Source organism: Ochlerotatus camptorhynchus, unplaced genomic scaffold, assembly GCF_037179485.1.
Source record: "Ochlerotatus camptorhynchus isolate MF236.1 unplaced genomic scaffold, CSIRO-AGI_Acam_v1.1 ptg000070l, whole genome shotgun sequence".
In the NCBI taxonomy this organism is placed as follows: Eukaryota; Metazoa; Arthropoda; class Insecta; order Diptera; family Culicidae; genus Ochlerotatus; species Ochlerotatus camptorhynchus.
Window position 1 is genome coordinate 4,833 of NW_027040560.1, and position 16,896 is coordinate 21,728.

The 16,896-nt window shown below is 44.5% G+C and overlaps 2 protein-coding genes across 2 annotated transcripts; one reads left to right on the plus strand and one right to left on the minus strand.

The window, feature by feature from the left end:
* Positions 1 to 3,403: 3,403 nt before the first annotated feature.
* Cdc16 (cell division cycle protein 16) lies at positions 3,404 to 4,510 on the plus strand (the record flags this gene model as incomplete). Its single annotated transcript, XM_065216943.1, has 1 exon — positions 3,404 to 4,510. A coding segment is annotated over one exon (1,063 nt), but the record flags the coding sequence as incomplete, so codon positions are not given.
* Positions 4,511 to 4,559: 49 nt separating this feature from the next.
* Positions 4,560 to 6,178, minus strand: bb8 (big bubble 8). The gene has a single exon (XM_065216866.1). It carries the CDS (start codon positions 6,092 to 6,094, stop codon positions 4,631 to 4,633), a length of 1,464 nt encoding a protein of 487 aa, XP_065072938.1. The 5' UTR covers positions 6,095 to 6,178; the 3' UTR covers positions 4,560 to 4,630.
* Positions 6,179 to 16,896: the final 10,718 nt, after the last annotated feature.

Consider the following 16,896-nt stretch of genomic DNA (forward strand, 5'->3'; position numbering starts at 1 on the left):
CTCACTGAGCATGCTCGAGGTGCCTCAAAAGTAACTCTGAAATTACTCATGATTAGGAGCTGTCTTGCCCCTTTATCTGTGCCGAAAGCTGGGTGAAGCGTTGTGCCGAATGCACTGAAATGAGGCAATCCGCGTTGTCAGATATACCGATATACAGATAAGGTTTCTCAGAATACCGATTTTGGAGATTTTAAACCGATCTATACCAAAACTGTGTATTGGGGACCAAGGGGTAGGTCACTCCGCACACCAATCTTGGGTCATCTTTTTTTCTTCAGTTTGCCGCAGGTGTGCCGATTATGCCGATCATAGAGCAAACTGCGATTGTTTGTCAAATACCCATCCCGGGAAACCGGTATTTCTGACACCTTGAATGTTTTGGTTTGAAATCGCAAGGATAAATCGGTCTAGCGGCATTTCGAATTTAAATCTATAAGTGAACCGAGAAATGAAAAGAACGTAATGTTGTGAACAACTTCAGTGACCAGCAGTCTTCTCCCGTCAGTTTTTTTTCAACTTACTCGGAACTTCAGTCAGGGATGCTTCCAGAGCTTTATTTCAGTTCCATTACCTTCAGGAAAACTACAGGAAGTTCAATTTAAAACTTCAGAAATGTCTCAATTTTTGGGTAAGTTAAAAGATCTGTAAGAGTAAGTTTCTATAAATTAAAGACAGTTACATTAATTTCTGTTAAAATTCGAGAACCCGGAAATTTCTTAAAAGTCCAGAAAATTCCAGTGTACTTAAGGAAACATCAGACATATTTTAGAAACGTCACAAGTCCAAAGAATTTCAGGGAAACTTAATGGTTTTCAGGACAGTTCCATTTGTTTCAGGAGAATTGATATAAATTTAGGGAAGCTCAGCGAACATCAGTACAGATCAATTAATTTCAAGAATATAACTGAAACTTTAAAAGAGCTACCAGAAGCTCAGGGAAATTTCGGAAACTTCGGCAAAGTTCCGAGAAGCTCATGATTTTTTTTGAAAAGTAAGATAAGTTACATGAGTTATTAGAAAATTGAGAAAAACAATTTAAGGAAGTTTCGAGAACTTTTAAAAATAATAAAAAAATAAATCGGGAAGATCACAGAACTTCAATGCTAATGTTCCATTAATTTCAAGAAAATTGTGAGAGCACCCAAGCAACCCAAAGCTGTGGCAGAAAGTTGCAGCAACTTGATTGTGATTTAATTAAGTTACATGAAGGTTTCCTGAACCGTGCTGCTAGAGATAATCCGGAATCTTCAAGAAAGTCCAGAGACCTTCAGAGAAAATTATATATTTTCCCATAGTTTCTGTTTGGAAACGAGATTCCCGGTTGGCTACAACCCTGCCATCGTTAACAACTGACGAGTTCAATAGCCTGCCGACGCAACTACTAGACATAGTTGTTTACGTCTGGGCTATTGTTATACACCATTCACTAAGAGATATCGTTTGGAAGGCAAGTTTAGGTTTATATGTTCCTTCTTGTATTTGTATTGTGCTGTACTACCCATAATCGCATATCAGTCCCATCTTTGCTTGATTTCCTATCCATATGGGACTGATATGCGATTATGGGCAGTGTAGTTAGGTTTAGGAAGCATCCAATATTCAGACAGAGAGAATCGAAGAGAATACTTTTACGACCGATCAGTGTACCGACCTAGCTTGCCAGACCATCGACCGTCGGTATCCTTCTCTGGGAAAAGGGAAGGTAGTTGTGAACAGGTCATCGAAGAGACCATCATCGGTCTTTCTACTATCGTGGTCAAACCGTACATTTAATATTTGGTGTGTAGTGTAGATCTTTTACATTGATCCGTTTAATAAATGGTCTGCTACTTCTTATTCTTCTTCTACGCATTTCAAGCTTATTGCTTATCGCATAATAGCTTATTGCGTGCTCTCAACTTCGTGCTTTCACAGTTATTAATTGAGACCTTTCGATGCCTGCTTCATTTTTGCATTAGTATAATTATGTGGCAAGTACAATCATATCCTATGCCAAGGGTCGAGACATTTTCCAACCCGAAAAATTCCTGGTCTTGCTTTGCTTGCCACCCACATTCTGCATAACATCATCAGTTAAAAATAAAGGGTGTCCACGATGAAATTGCCACACACAAAATTGATTCGCAAAATTCGAGTTTTCATCCGATTGCCATCAAATTTTCAGGGATTGAGAAATAACTATTAAACTTCATTTTACCATTTTACTCGTATTTTATTTACAGTCCATACGCAAATGCCCGCACCTTGGCCTTAACCCCGGCCATAAGATTCTGCACAACCTGTGAATCAACCGTTTTTTGCATGTAAACCCATACTTTCTTCAGTTCCTCGACTGTCTTCACTACCTTAGGTCGTTTAAGAAGGTGCTGCTTCATAATCGCCCAGTACTTCTCGATGGGGCGGAGCTCCGGAGTGTTGGGAGGGTTGAACATTTTCGGCACGAAATTGACCTTATTGTCCGCATACCACTTCAGCACGTCCTTGGAGTAGTGGCATGAGGCCAAATCCGGCCAGAAGATTGGTGGGACGTTGTGGGCCTTCAGGAGAGGAAGCAGCCGCTTCTGGAGGCACTCTTTTATGTACACCTGTCCGTTCATCGTGTCCTGGGTCACGAAAGGTGCACTCCGCTTCCCGCACGTGCAGATGGCTTGCCAAACCAGGAATTTCTTCGCAAATTTGGACATCTTCTGAGTGCGGACATGCTCCGGAACGCTGAACTTATCCTTGGCCGTGAAAAACAGGTTGCCGGGGATCTGTTTGAAGTCGGCCTTCACATATGTTTCGTCGTCCATGATGCAGCATTCAACTTTCGTCAGCATGTTGAGGTACAACTTCCTGGCACGGGTTTTGGCAGACTTGTTCTGCTTCTCGTCGCGATTAGGGGCCTTTTGTACCTTGAACGTTCGAAGCCCAGCGTTAGTTTTGGCCTTCTGGACAAAACTTCGGCTTAGGTGCAGCTTCTTAGCCACATCCCTAACGGAGGCGTTCGGATTTCGGTTGAAGGCCCCAACTACGCGGTTGTGATTTTTGGTGTTGTACGGAATACTTTTTCCTTCACTTCTGGGCTTCCGATCGGTGGTCAACCGTTCCTCGAACCGCTTAATCACTCGCGACACCGGGGAATTCGCGATTCCCAACGTTTTAGCGATGGAACGATGCGAGAGATCCTTGTTCTCGTGATGAATGCGCAAGATTTTATCACGCACGAGCTGTTCTTTCGACTCCATTTCCGCGAGTTTTGATCACAGGACTTTAAAACTTGCAGGATGTAAATAATGCACTATGAACTAAATCCACCCAAATTTTCATTAAATTCTACCCAACGGTTAAAAAGTTAGAGCAATTTCATAGTGTGGCAATTTCATCGTGGACACCCTTTACATGTTATCCTTCCCCATTCCAGGATCCTCAAACGCGACCCGTACCACAAGCGCAGCCTCACCGTCCAGATCGGTTGCCTGATGGAGCTCAAGGACTTCAACAAGCTATTCTACGTGGCCCACAAGCTGGTGGACTTCTATCCGGACGATGCGATATCCTGGTACGCCGTCGGGTGCTATTACGATCTGATCGGAAAGAGTGACCCCGCGCGACGGTACCTCTCCAAGGCAACCACGCTGGATCGGCTGTACGGACCGGCATGGCTTGCGTATGGCCATTCGTTTGCCAAGGAGAACGAACACGACCAAGCGATGGCCGCGTACTTCAAGGCGACGCAGCTGATGCGAGGCTGCCATCTACCACTGCTCTACATCGGAGTGGAGTGCGGCCTAACCAAGAATCTGGAAATGGCAGAAAAGTTCTTCTACCAAGCGATGTCCATAGCTCCGTTGGATGTCTACGTGCTGCACGAGCTGGGGGTGATCAAGTTCGAGTATGAGCTGTATGAAAGTGCGGAGGAAGTGTTCCGAACCACGCTGGATATGGTTCAGAGTATGGCCAAGGCAAATCGGGAACCGATTTCCATACGATGGGAACCTTTGCTAAACAATCTGGGTCACTGCTGTAGGAAGAATAAGAAGTACGAAGAAGCGTTAGAGTTCCATCGGAGAGCACTATTCCTGAAACCTTTGAGTGCTTCCACCTACACGGCGATCGGATTCGTCCAGGCGTTGATGGGCTGTCTGGACGAGGCGGTCGAGTCGTTCCACAAGAGTTTATCGCTGAGGAGGGATGACGTCTTTACGACGACGATTCTCAAGTACGTAATTGAAGACCTGGCTGAGGAGGCTCCCCTGCCGTTCTATGGGGAAGGCGATGAAGTCGAGCTGGAAGGCAAGGTGGAGGAGGAAGATGATGGAGATGATACGAGAGACGACGAAATGGGTGAAGATGGTACGAAAACAGGGGGAACACCCGGTGCGGATGGAGTTCCTCCCCGGTTAAAGCTCAAGTTTGATGAGTACGATTCGAATGCGTCGCCGGTGAGTGACACCAGTGTGGATGACATGAGTATGGATTTGTAATCAAGTGTGAGTATGTATTGTGGAATTAGCTTTTGCTGCGAAAATGTTACAGTGAATACACAAGGTAAGATTTAGTAGTTACGTGGTTTTGTTAGACAATTATTATATTTAGAGATGAAAGAAAGCCATTATTTGTTAATATTATTAGAATTATTCAACTGCAATCACATAGCTAAACCGGCTCCTTCGTAAGCTTTGAAAATCTTCTCCACCGACCAGATGTAGGCCGCAGTTCGCAAATCCAAGCACAACTTGTGCTGATTGGCAATGGTCATAATACCGTGGCCAGCCGTTTCCAGTACGAACTTCAATCCGGAAGCCACGACGTCCGCCTCGCTCGCACTGTCCAGATAGTGTTTCAGCGCTTCCGTCGGTTTAAGGTTGACGCATACTCCGGCTTCCTTGAGCGATTCCTGAACCGATTTGAGCACTTCCTTCAGATTCTGGGATTCCTGCCGGAATGACAGTTTCCCGAATGAAATGTGATTGATGTTCTTCAGGTATTCAAAGTAGGAAGCCGTGACGCCTCCGGCGTTGCAGTACAAGTCCGGAATGACGAGAATTTTGCGACTCTGAAGAATCTTATCCGCTGCCGGGGTGGTCGGACCGTTTGCTCCTTCGGCTATGATTTTTGCTTGTATCTTACCCGCATTGTCCGAATTGATCGACTTTTCAATCGCTGCCGGGATCAGAATATCACAGGGATGCAGCAGCAAATCTTCTTTCGTTTCCTTCGCCCCAGGGAATCCCTTGACGGTATTGTTCAATCGTTGATAGTTTGCAAGCTCACCCACATCGATACCGTCTTTGTTCAGCAACGAAACGTCCTTTTCCTTGATTCCAATCACCTTACATCCAGCTTGCTTGAAGAAATGCCCTGCGTACATTCCAACGTTTCCGTAGCCTTGGATGATCACCGTCTTCCCCTCCATTCCGGGCTTCAAATCAATCGCATTCATCCAATCCTTATCCCTCACGAAACAGTTCGTCGCAATGAACACTCCCCTCCCGGTCGCTTCCGTTCGTCCTCGGATGCCACCCTGGTGCAGCGGTTTCCCCGTCACCGTAGCCAGCGCATTGATATCCTTGTGTCCAAAGGTCTTGCTGTACTGATCCGCCATCCAGGACATTTCCCTGTCGCTCGTTCCCATATCCGGCGCCGGAACATCAATCCCCGGTCCGATGAAGTTCTTCTTGGCCAACTCCGTCGTATACCGTCTTGTGATGCCCTGCAACTCCTTGCTGCTGTAGCTCTTCGGATCCAACTTGATGCCTCCCTTCGCACCACCGAACGGCACATGGACGCAGGCGCACTTGAAAGTCATCAGCGCCGACAGGGCCTTCACCTCGTCCCGCGTCACATCCATCGAGTACCGGATGCCACCCTTGACCGGCAACCGGTGGACGCAGTGATGCGATCGATATCCGGTCAATATCTCGTACTGCCCATTATCGCGCATGACCGGAAAACGGACCTCGATCGTACTGGCCGCCCCTTCCACCAGCTGGATGATGGTCTGGATGCGCTTCTTGCGGTTGTCCTCGCTCAGCCGGGGGTACTTCTTCAGGTATTCGATCAACCGAGGTTCCAGTTTGACGCAGGCCTTGTGGAAGAAGTACTGGATCATTTTGGAAAACTTCGGATCCTTTTCCTGGGCGATCTGTTCCAGGTGTTTCGGGATGGTGTGCTGGAAGCGGCGGGAAGGAATCGAACGAAGGAATCCCGCTGGACGGTTTCTGGTGGCAAGGGACCACATTTCGAGGGATTGGGAAGTTTTTGAAGCACTTTTCGGGACCAGTTGAATCAGTTGAGTGTTTCCGAAGACGGTGGTTGCTTAGATGAGCTGATTCAATACAATGAAGGTAGATTTTTTTTTTTTTTGAGAATCTGATGTTCAACTTGAACTTGGAACTAGACTATTTGTTTACTTTGGTCACACACATTTCGTGCTCTGGCATTCACTTTGGAATGGTCGTGAAATCTTACTCAAGGTCAGAATTATAGAACCAAAATATCCATCACATTCTCTTCAGGATTTTCTTGTAATGCTCTTCCAAGTTGTTTTGGAACTCATCTTGGAATTCTCTTGAAGCTTCTAGGCGGAGTTCTAAGACTTTTGAAGACAGTTTATAGGACTTCTGAAGGATGACCATAGCAATGCTAAAGCAAGTAATAATTCTGTGGGCAATCCGGAGAAGATGAGTGGGTTTAATCCCAGTCGGCGCCGCCGGCATTTTCTGAGGCATAAAATCTCTGATCACGCCCTCCTTCGGAAGGGAAGTAAAGCCGTTGATCTTCGGTCCATGAGTTGATGGGTCGATAGGTAGGGTCCAGGTGTGGGAGCTGCCTCCCTGACGTCGGTAGCATTGGTACTCAGTACGGAAAACAAGATCGACGGAAAACAAATCAAAGAAGAAGAAAAACCATCCGAAGAAGCTCTATAGATTTCTTGTAAAAGTCATTTTGACTGCCCAAAGAGTCGTATTCGTTCTAGAAAAAAAGACAATATAGATTGCTAAAGTATGATTGTGTCAGTTATTTGTTTTCATCGGGAAAATTTTCCGCTATGAAGTTTTTTTTCCCGATGTAAACATTTTACGTGACATAGTGTGCGTACGATAAACGTCAGCAATCTCTATTAGACTTTAGGAGAAGTTCATAGGACTTCTATGAGAACCCCACGGTTATTCAACTGCAAGTGCTTCTACAGGAAATTCAAAGGAATTCTGAAGAAAGCTCATAGGGCCTCTGAAGCAAGGACTTGAAACTCTTCCTCTAGTCTTCCCAGCTCTGGGGATTTCTCGAAGAAGTTCTTTGTACTTCCTTTAGAAATCCTTTGAACTTTCCGTAGAAGATCTGTGGGCTTCTCATAGAAATCCTGTGAACTTCTTGTACAGTCCTGTGGATTTCCTAAAAAAAAGCTTATGAACTGTCTGTGGATGTCCGTAGCAGTCCTTCCAGTAGTTCCATTCACTTCCCATAAAAGTTATGTGGACTTCGTTTGAATCCTAAAGAGTTCTACAGAACTTCTGGAGGAAGTCACCAGCGAGAAGGGCGTCACATCTAAATCTCAATTCTAGCTGTTCGCTGCTCGTGAGCTGTAGCTCACACTATCGAATCAATTTACGAAAAATCGTCTTTCATTTCTCGCATCTACTTGCATCATCTTTTTGCAGGAAATCTTCAGAATCGTCATCAATCTTCTTTCTATCAACTCAGCGTGCGCGCTAACCACATAAAAAAATCTTTCCTGCATCGTAGATAGAGCAACCCCCCTCGGTCATCAGGACATATGGAGTAAGTCCGCAGGAAAATCTGAAAGAGCTCTACAGGAATACAGTAATGCCCCCTGACAAAATCGGGACATTTTTTTTCGCTTAATTTTTTTAACATAATATCTTTAAATGCTGTTTGATAATGCAAGATTTATGTTTTAGGAATCATTCAATATATACGAGCCCATTTAGGGGGGCGGGGGGAGCTGGAATTTCAAACTTTTCGTAAGTGTCATATAAGGAAAGACATTCTTACATTGAAGGTGTGGAGGGGGGGGGGGGGTGTCTAAATGAACTTAGGTAAGAATTGAATGGCCACTCAATGCATATGTTGTTAAGCATTTTCAGTAAGGACAACAATAATAATACATAGTGCATAATAAAGACTTGCATATGTCCCATAGACACCGGACACCATATTGAAATTCTCTGAATGAAATTTGTAGAGATTTTGACACACACACACACACACACACACACACACACACACACACACACACACACACACATATACACACACACACACACACACACACACAATTTTTTTTTTTCATAAAGTTTTTGAATATGGTTAAATAATAAATAATTTATTGACCATTTCATCTTCATTTCAATCGTCCCAAACTACGCTATCAACATTTCGAGCCACGAAATTCGAGGAATTGTTCACAAAATAAATGGTTCTGCTCTCCACTGTCGCACTATTCTCTTTTGCTCTGCATTTTCTGCCATAGGCTCTACTAGAACTTGTGACCGAAAGTGGAAGACGAAGGCTTTCGACAAGGATCTGTTCGTGTGGACAGGAGTCCCGCAGATCTAAATGCGGACGAGCTGACAGAAACGTTAGTGAGAGCATGTGACACGACCATGCCGAGGAAACTGGAGCCAAATAACAGACGGCGTCCAGTCTACTGGTGGAACGAGGCACTTAGCACTCTCCGCGCTAGTTGTCTCAGAGCCAGAAGACGTGTTCAGAGAGCAAGAACGGAAGCAGACAGAGAGGAACGAAGAGAAGTGTTTCGAGCGGCCAGGGCCGCACTTAAACGAGAGATTAAGCAGAGCAAGTCGAACTGTGTCGAGACGCTGATGCCAACCCCTGGGGCGACGCATACCGAGTCGTGATGGCGAAGATCAGAGGTCCAACGATGCCCGCTGAAATGTGCCCAGAGAAGCTGAAAGTCATCGTGGAAGGACTTTTCCCAAAGCACGACCCAACAACCTGGCCACCTACACCGTACGGAGAAGGAGAGGGAGATAACGTCGAAGTCACCAATGAGGAACTCGTAGCAGTGGCGAAAGAATTGAAGGTGAAGAAAGCTCCCGGTCCAGATGGAATCCCCAAAGTAGCGTTGAAAGCGGCGATCCAGTCATCCCCGGACATGTTCAGGATGGTGCTGCAGAAATGCCTGAACGAGGGTCACTTCCCTGACAGGTGGAAGATACAGAAGCTAGTGTTGCTGCCGAAACCAGGAAAACCGCCGGGGGATCCAGCATCGTACAGGCCTATATGCCTGCTGGATACACTCGGAAAACTCTTGGAGAGGATCATCCTAAACAGGCTGACGAAATACACGGAGAGTGAGCACGGATTGTCGGAGAGGCAGTTCGGATTCCGGAAAGGAAGATCGACGGTGGATGCAATTCGGACAGTGGTCGAGAGAGCTGAGAAGGCGTCTAAACAGAAGCTGGCGTTGCTAGAATCGATATTGCGCCATGATAACGATCGACGTCAAGAATGCGTTCAACAGCGCCAGCTGGGAGGCCATCGCCGAAGCACTGCATAGAATGAGGGTCCCTGACTACCTGTGCAGGATCCTGAGGAGTTATTTCCAGAACCGGTTTCTGGTCTACGAGACAGACATGGGACTGAGATCGATTAGGATCACAGCGGGAGGCTCCATCCTTGGTCCAACGCTCTGGAATGGGATGTACAAAGGCGTGGTAACGCTGAAACTGCCCAAAGGAGTTGAGATCGTTGGCTTTGCGGACGACGTCGTCTTGACGGTAACAGGCGAGACGCTGGAAGAGGTGGAAGTGTTGTCAACCTAGGTAATCGACATGATTGGTAACTGGATGCAAGGAGCGAAGCTGCAGATAGCCCACCACAAAACGGAAGTGTTATTGGTCAGTAACTGTAAAGCGGTACAGCGGGCAGAAATCACCGTCGGGGAGCACACCATAGTCTCAAAGCGTGTGTTAAAATACCTGGGAGTGATCATCGATGACCGGCTAAACTTCAACAGCCACGTCGAATATGCCTGTGAGAAGGCTTCGAAGGCCATCAACGCGATAGCTAGAATCATGCCAAACAACGCTGGTCCCAGCAGTAGCAAGAGGCGTCTTCTGGCCAGCGTGTCATCATCGATACTGAGATATGGAGGTCCAGCCTGGGTTCCAGCGCTGGAAACGAAGCAGAACCAAAGGAAACTGAGCAGTACGTTCCGGCTCATGGCCATGCGAGTCGTGAGTGCGTACAGAACCATCTCGTCGAAAGCAGTATGCGTTATCGCCGGTATGATCCCAATCGGCATCACCCTGGCGGAGGACAGCGAGTGCTACAGGCGGAGAGAAGCCGGAAGAGTACGGAAAGTTGTGAGAGTGGAGTCATTGGCTAAGTGGCGACAGGAGTGGAACACGACGGAGAACGGTAGATGGACACAAAGACTAATACCGAATCTTTCGACCTGGGTGAACAGAAAACACGGAGAAGTCAATTTCCACCTAACGCAGTTCCTGTCTGGCCACGGCTGCTTCAGGGAATACCTGCATCGGTTCGGACACGCAGCGCCACCCCTCTGTCTGGAGTGTGGCAACGTCGATGAAACGCCGGAGCATGTGGTCTTCGACTGTCCAAGGTTCGAGGCAGTGCGAACGGAGATGCCCGTCCTTAACGTGGAGAATGTCGTCGTTGAAATGTGTCGAGAGGAGGACACTTGGAATGCCGTCAGCAGGGCTGTCACGCAGATTATGTCGGAGCTGCAGCCTAAATGGAGAGAAGAGCAGCAATCTAGCAACGCCAGCTAGCGCTGAGAGTACAACAAGTGCATGAGCACGGCCACCCCTCGAAGTAGTCGCTTTACAGTGGTCCCGGGGGATCCAGGCAGAGGAGAGAGTAAGGAATGGGTTTTAGTGGAGCTGTACTAGGCAACTAGTGGATACCACACCGTGCCAACTTCACTACAGGCTAGGCTTCTTGAAGCTTTCCTAAACCTTACTATAAAAAAAAAGAAAAAAAAACACATGCATAACGTACATAATTTTCAACTAGCCCCTCAACCCCCCTTCCCCTGCTTTGATTTTGCCACCACTGCACATTTAATTCTCGAAAAATGTTATTATTGAGCTAGACAATCAATAAAATACGAATACGACTGTACAAAACAGTCCACCTCAACCAAAACTAATTGAATCATATAGGCTGACAAAATCGGGTCAAAAAGCTGACAAAATCGGGGGTAGACAAAATCGGGGGCTGACAAAATCGGGTCACCACTGTATCTGGAGAAAGTTCTCAGGAAGCTATGGAGGAAATCCAGAGGAAAATTTAAAAATACACCAAATGAAGATCTGGAGGAAGTCCACTGCAAGGTCTGGAAAATTTGGGGAAGTCCATTGGGAGAACTAGAGAGCGCTTATAGGAAAATTTGCATGATCCCTATTCATTTCGACAATAATTATCAGTTGGATTTTTCAATATACAAATAAACAAATGTTGGTAGATCGATTTGGGGAGTGGAGATTCGTGACGGAGCTGAAATCACAGCCGAACGAGGTTAAGTGGAATTGTAAGATGTTGATTGGTCAGTTTTTGGGCTTTGAAGGTGAGCTCCTGAAAGTTGACATCGGTGAGTTGGTTAAAGGATAGGTTTAGCTCCCGGACACGACCATGGTAACCCAGCGCTGGAAATAAAATATTTATAGGCTTGGCGGAGAAAAAAGTCCGAACGCAGCTTTTAGAACTCTATGAGTTACGAATTGATTATGAAATCCGAGACACAGAAGGTAGGCTGTAGTAGTTTTATCAGTGTTCGTTTACCATGTTTGATTCCGTAACGCTTCACCACTTCGTTGATCTTCGAACCGACATTCAGTTTCATGATTCGTTCCTCATCGTAACTGACATCGATGATCAGTCGGATCATCTTCGGAGGTAGAATCTTCACCGGCGTTTGCTTCTCCTATCATCGACAGCGGCCCAGCTTTTAAAGGTGTTCTCTGCTTTTCGCCAGAGACATCATACCTCTCTCTGATTCCGGTTGCAACTCCCACTAGAACGCTGGCGACGCATCTGTGACTGAGTCGATGGCTTTCGGGAGTAACTCCTCCCGCAAGCGCTAATCAGAATCTGACGAGCATCTGGACCAATTTCCTCTGATGATGCACGCTCGCTTCGTATACTTGCCACCGTCACCTGTGGTTCATCCGAGTCCACATCATACTCCAATCCAGTAGAAGTTATTGTCCTATCGGAAATTGGAAGTGCCTCCCCGGAGAACGTTCTCGCTCGAAGCTTCGATTCGGTGGCCCAGGCCGTTGCTTATTAGGTTCAGTGTAGACCTTTTCCGAGAGAATTTGAGAGCAACGAACCGAGAGTCACGACAGTTAGGACCTGGGATAGGATTCAACTGCTTGTTGTTTTGTTTCTTCAAAATAAAACATGTGAACTGTCAAATTAACCGAGTTGCCAAACATACCGTTATACAAACATTCAGTCTGATGAAACTGTTGGCACTGCCGGCACACTGCACTCAAAAAATTCCACACGTTTGATCGAAGTGTTTAAGCACTTGATTTTTTAAATGTACAATCACATTTACTTTAAGTGTATTTCACCTTGGTTCAATGTGTTATACACGATAATTTCTAGTGTTTCAAACTTTGAAATGTTGAAAATCTTTCACTATCTATTTAAGTGTATTGCACATTGAATCACGCTACTGTTCAAAACAGATGGATTTAAAGTGTTTTGCATTTCAATACGATGTGAATTGCTTGCTCAGAAACGTAAACATCGAAAACATGAGTTGTGACTTTATCCTATCAAGCCGCCTCATATATGAGAACAACCATGGCACAGTGAGATCGAACGAAGACTCCGGCAGCAGCACACCTCAACAGTCTATGACCGAATCCCAAATCAGACTCATTAAAAAGATATGTGAGAAAGCTCTGACCTCTGGAAGTTTTGTTTATATATTTGTCGATTCATTTTTAGAGTGGGTAAAGTAGAATATTGAACTATGATGTGCAAAGCTATTGATATCACCATATGAGGCACATATAATCCAAATGTGTCACAATTAAAATCCATAGTGTTCAGGCATGGTTCATAGCATAATATTCACATATGAAATGGATGTGTTTCACAATAAGCGCACAATTAAGTGTGAGACACATGATGATGACGTGTGGAATTTTTTGAGTGTGAGATAAAAGTTGGCGCAAAATAAGCGTGTAGAGTGACCAACTCATGGCAGCGACAAAAGCACGATATGGTGATTTTAGATTTTAAAATGGCGTCAAACATCGGTTTCTGGCCTCTATACGCCACTGGGATTTCGAAAATACCCACATTGATTGGTCTTTGACACTATTTTCAACTTTTTCTGAATGCAGAAGTCACCATCTTGGATTTAAATATGATGTCTGACATCAATTATCGGCATCTACGTGTCATCCCCGTTCTGAAAATTGAAACTTTTCATCAAATCGGAAGCCGCCGTCTTGGATTGCACAATGGCATCGGATATCGATTTCCGGCTTCTACACATTACCCTGATTCTAAAAAAGGAGTATGAGTATGAGTATTTGATAGAATTTCACACATTTTAAAAATTTCAGGAATTTTAAAATGGCGTCGGATATTGTTTTTGTGCCTTTAGATGTCATCCCGATTAATTTTTTTTACATATTTTGTTGGGTATTTGACAGTATTCTTATCAACTTGAACTTCTTAGATTTCAAAATGGCGTCTAATATCTATTTCCAATCTCTAGACGTCACCCCGATTCCAAAAATACCCATATTGATGGATCGGCATAACTATTTCCCATTTTTCTTCTACGGGAAGCTACCATATTGGATTTCAAAATGTCGTCGGATATCAATTTCCGGCCTTCAAACATCACCCCGATTAAAAAATACCCACATTGGTGGGTATTTGACAGTATTTCCATAGAGGTAACTCTAAGACTAGAAGGTCCCGAAGAAACGTGCTCAACCATTTGACTCAGCTCTGGTACTCTCTTCGGTCCCAAGCTAATCGATTCACCCTTCGAAACATAGGAAAATCCAATAACCCCTCATTTTATCTGTCAAACTTTCATAGCGAATCAAAACAAACATAGTGTAGTTCTAGCATTTCGACTTGAATGGGGTACGTTAATCGATTTGCTTGGGACCAATAGGCTAGTCAAGTAGTGAGCCAATTTAAAATCGTTAGTTTCGTATTGATTGTTGGTATTTCCCTCCTTTTTAAAACTGCAAGCCGCCATCTTGTATTTTAAAATGGCGTCGCATATCGATTTTCAATCTTTAGACGTCATCCCGATTCCCAAAATACCCATATTGATGGGTAAACAAACCACCCTATGATGATGAATTTGGCATCTACGTGCACAGATCAATCACTGATAAAATTTCAAAGATTGTTTTTATGTGTCCCACATATGAATTTTTGCAATGCTATCAACAAATGATATCTATGTGTCACACACATACTATTCATTTGACTCATAAATTTCATGTGTGCTTCTGGGTGGATTCTGTTTATGTGTGATCACATGAAAATCATGTGGAATTTAACATGAAAATTTGTCAATAATAACGTGTGGAATTCTATTAGTGTGCGCATGCGCTTAAATGACCCGAGTGAACAATCAACAAAAGTCAGAAAAACTGCGCGAATTCGGATCAGCTGTTCAGCTTCGCTTCAATGCGAAAGCAAGTTCGTTTGACAATGAAAGACGAAATGAACACGAATCAAGCCAAAACAAACAGCATGAAAACTGATCCAAAGCGGTTCTGTTGATGTTGAAGAGGATCTGCTCGAAGTGAAGACAGAATGACTTTCAATTGAAAGTGATGGTTGACACCTTCGTCGTCGCTTGACGATTTTCGATTTAAAGTGACTTTGTTGGGCCCTGCTCACGTTTTCCTGTGGAAAACTTAAAAAAATACGCCGGAAAATGAGGAAATTTACCAAAATTTGACTCAGTCTAGGAATAGTACCAACAATCAATACGAAACTAATGATTTTAAATTGGCTCACTACTTGACTAGCCTATTGGTCCCAAGCAAACGGTTAACGGTACCCCATTCTAGTCGAAATTCTAGTACTACACAATGTTTGATTTGATTCACTATGAAAGTTTGACAGATAAAATGAGGGTTAGTGGATTTTCCTATGTATCGAGGGGTGAATCGATTAGCTTGGGATCGAAGAGAGTACCAGAGCTGAGCCAAAAACTTGAGCACGTTTCTTCGGGACCTTTTAGTCTTAGAGTTACCTCTATGGTAGTACCAATACACTAAGAGAATCCAATCTTTACTTTTCTCACATCGCTGAGTTCCTGCATTTTTTGCGATTTATGAATAAACTGAACTCAAATTTGGATTGATCTCATTGACCGTGTGTGGCTTCCGAACTTCTCCCAAGAATTGGGAATAATTTGAGGAAATCGTCGGAATATATTAAATCATCATTCTGGAGTCATTTGTAGCTTGTAGAAATGAAGGGCCTCAGATAGCCTACTCAGCGAAGGCACGGCATCACCAAGCGCAGGAGGCGGCGGGTTCGATTCCCGGTCCGGTCGAGGAGTTCTTTCGGGTTGAAAATTTTCTCGACTACCTTGGACAGAGAGAGTATCATTGTGCTTGCCACACAATGCTCTCCATTAATAACTGTGAAAGTGCATCTAGAACATTAAGTTGAGAGTCAGCAAAACGCTCGCTACAGAGTGTAAAAGCCTAGAAGAATAAAATGCGAAGAACAAAACTTGAACAATGTAAAACAAGCAACAACCACCACCGATTGATGACTATGATGAGTTGTAAACCAGTTTCTCGAACAGCGCACCATTCAAGAAGTCAAAGGAATCGTTCGTCACAAATCACCACCACCCCAACCCAATCAGTGCTAATTAATTCAATTACTTAGCCCTGCCCTCTGTTGATAATAATGGCAAACGTATTCATATGGGACAATACCGCGCACGACGACGGACGCTGGCTGAAAGTTCACTCGCTAAGGAACTGGGCTGACAGCAAACAGTAATAATTCACTATCACCTGCTTTTGGGAACTTTCCTCTTGTTAAATGTTTATTTGCTTTTAAGTAGATTTGTGACTTTGTATTGTTCCCCCGGAAATGGCGGTTGTAAAACAATATCAATTTGTATTAATCCTTCCGCTTTTACGGGTTAAAAATTTAGAACTAAGCCAAGGCTTCACTGAAGCGTGAATTCATAAAAAAAGAAAGAACAGACTATTACTAATTGGAGTTTTACTACCCCGTGCATAATTAAGAACGAAACCCCCGCATCGTCGTCAAGGAGATAAGAAACCCGTTCGTACAAATTTAGGCTAAGGCAGAATCTGGAGCAACCAATTTTTTCGTGTTTCAAATTTCCCTAAACTGTTGGTACTTACCCTCTACTGAGCAGCTGATCCGAAGCACCTTCAACAGTCACTCACCTGCAAGAGGAAAAAGAAAGGTTATCAGTTAGTAGTACCAGTAGTAGTACAACAACCAGATTCGACCTCCTTCTGTGCGAACCGCGAGTACGAGGTTAACAATCAATCATAAAGCTATTACTGATAAGGATGTGCGAAAATTTCGAGCAGCTTTCATTACTACCGTTTTACAACCGGTTAACAGCGCCGTCGCCGAGGTTCAAGTTTAAGCACTTCCCGAAATTGTAGAACCAAACCTTTCTTTGATTTCCAGAACAACATGTGAAAAGGGCATACAAGCTTTTAGTAAACAAACCTTCTTATGCCCTTTTCTCGCCACCCATATGACACCAACGCAAACCTTCAATCTCACCGGGTAGGGGACACTTTCCCCTTCCCGATGATATTGCTGGTTTGCGTGGGCGACCCTCGGTTGGCGAGAAAAGGGCCTACAAAGGTTTGTTTACAAAAAGCTTGTATG

Coding starts and splice junctions, on each gene's coding strand:
- bb8 (XM_065216866.1), bottom strand. CDS start 6,094: ATGATCCAGTACTTCTTCCACAAGGCCTGCGTCAAACTGGAACCTCGG.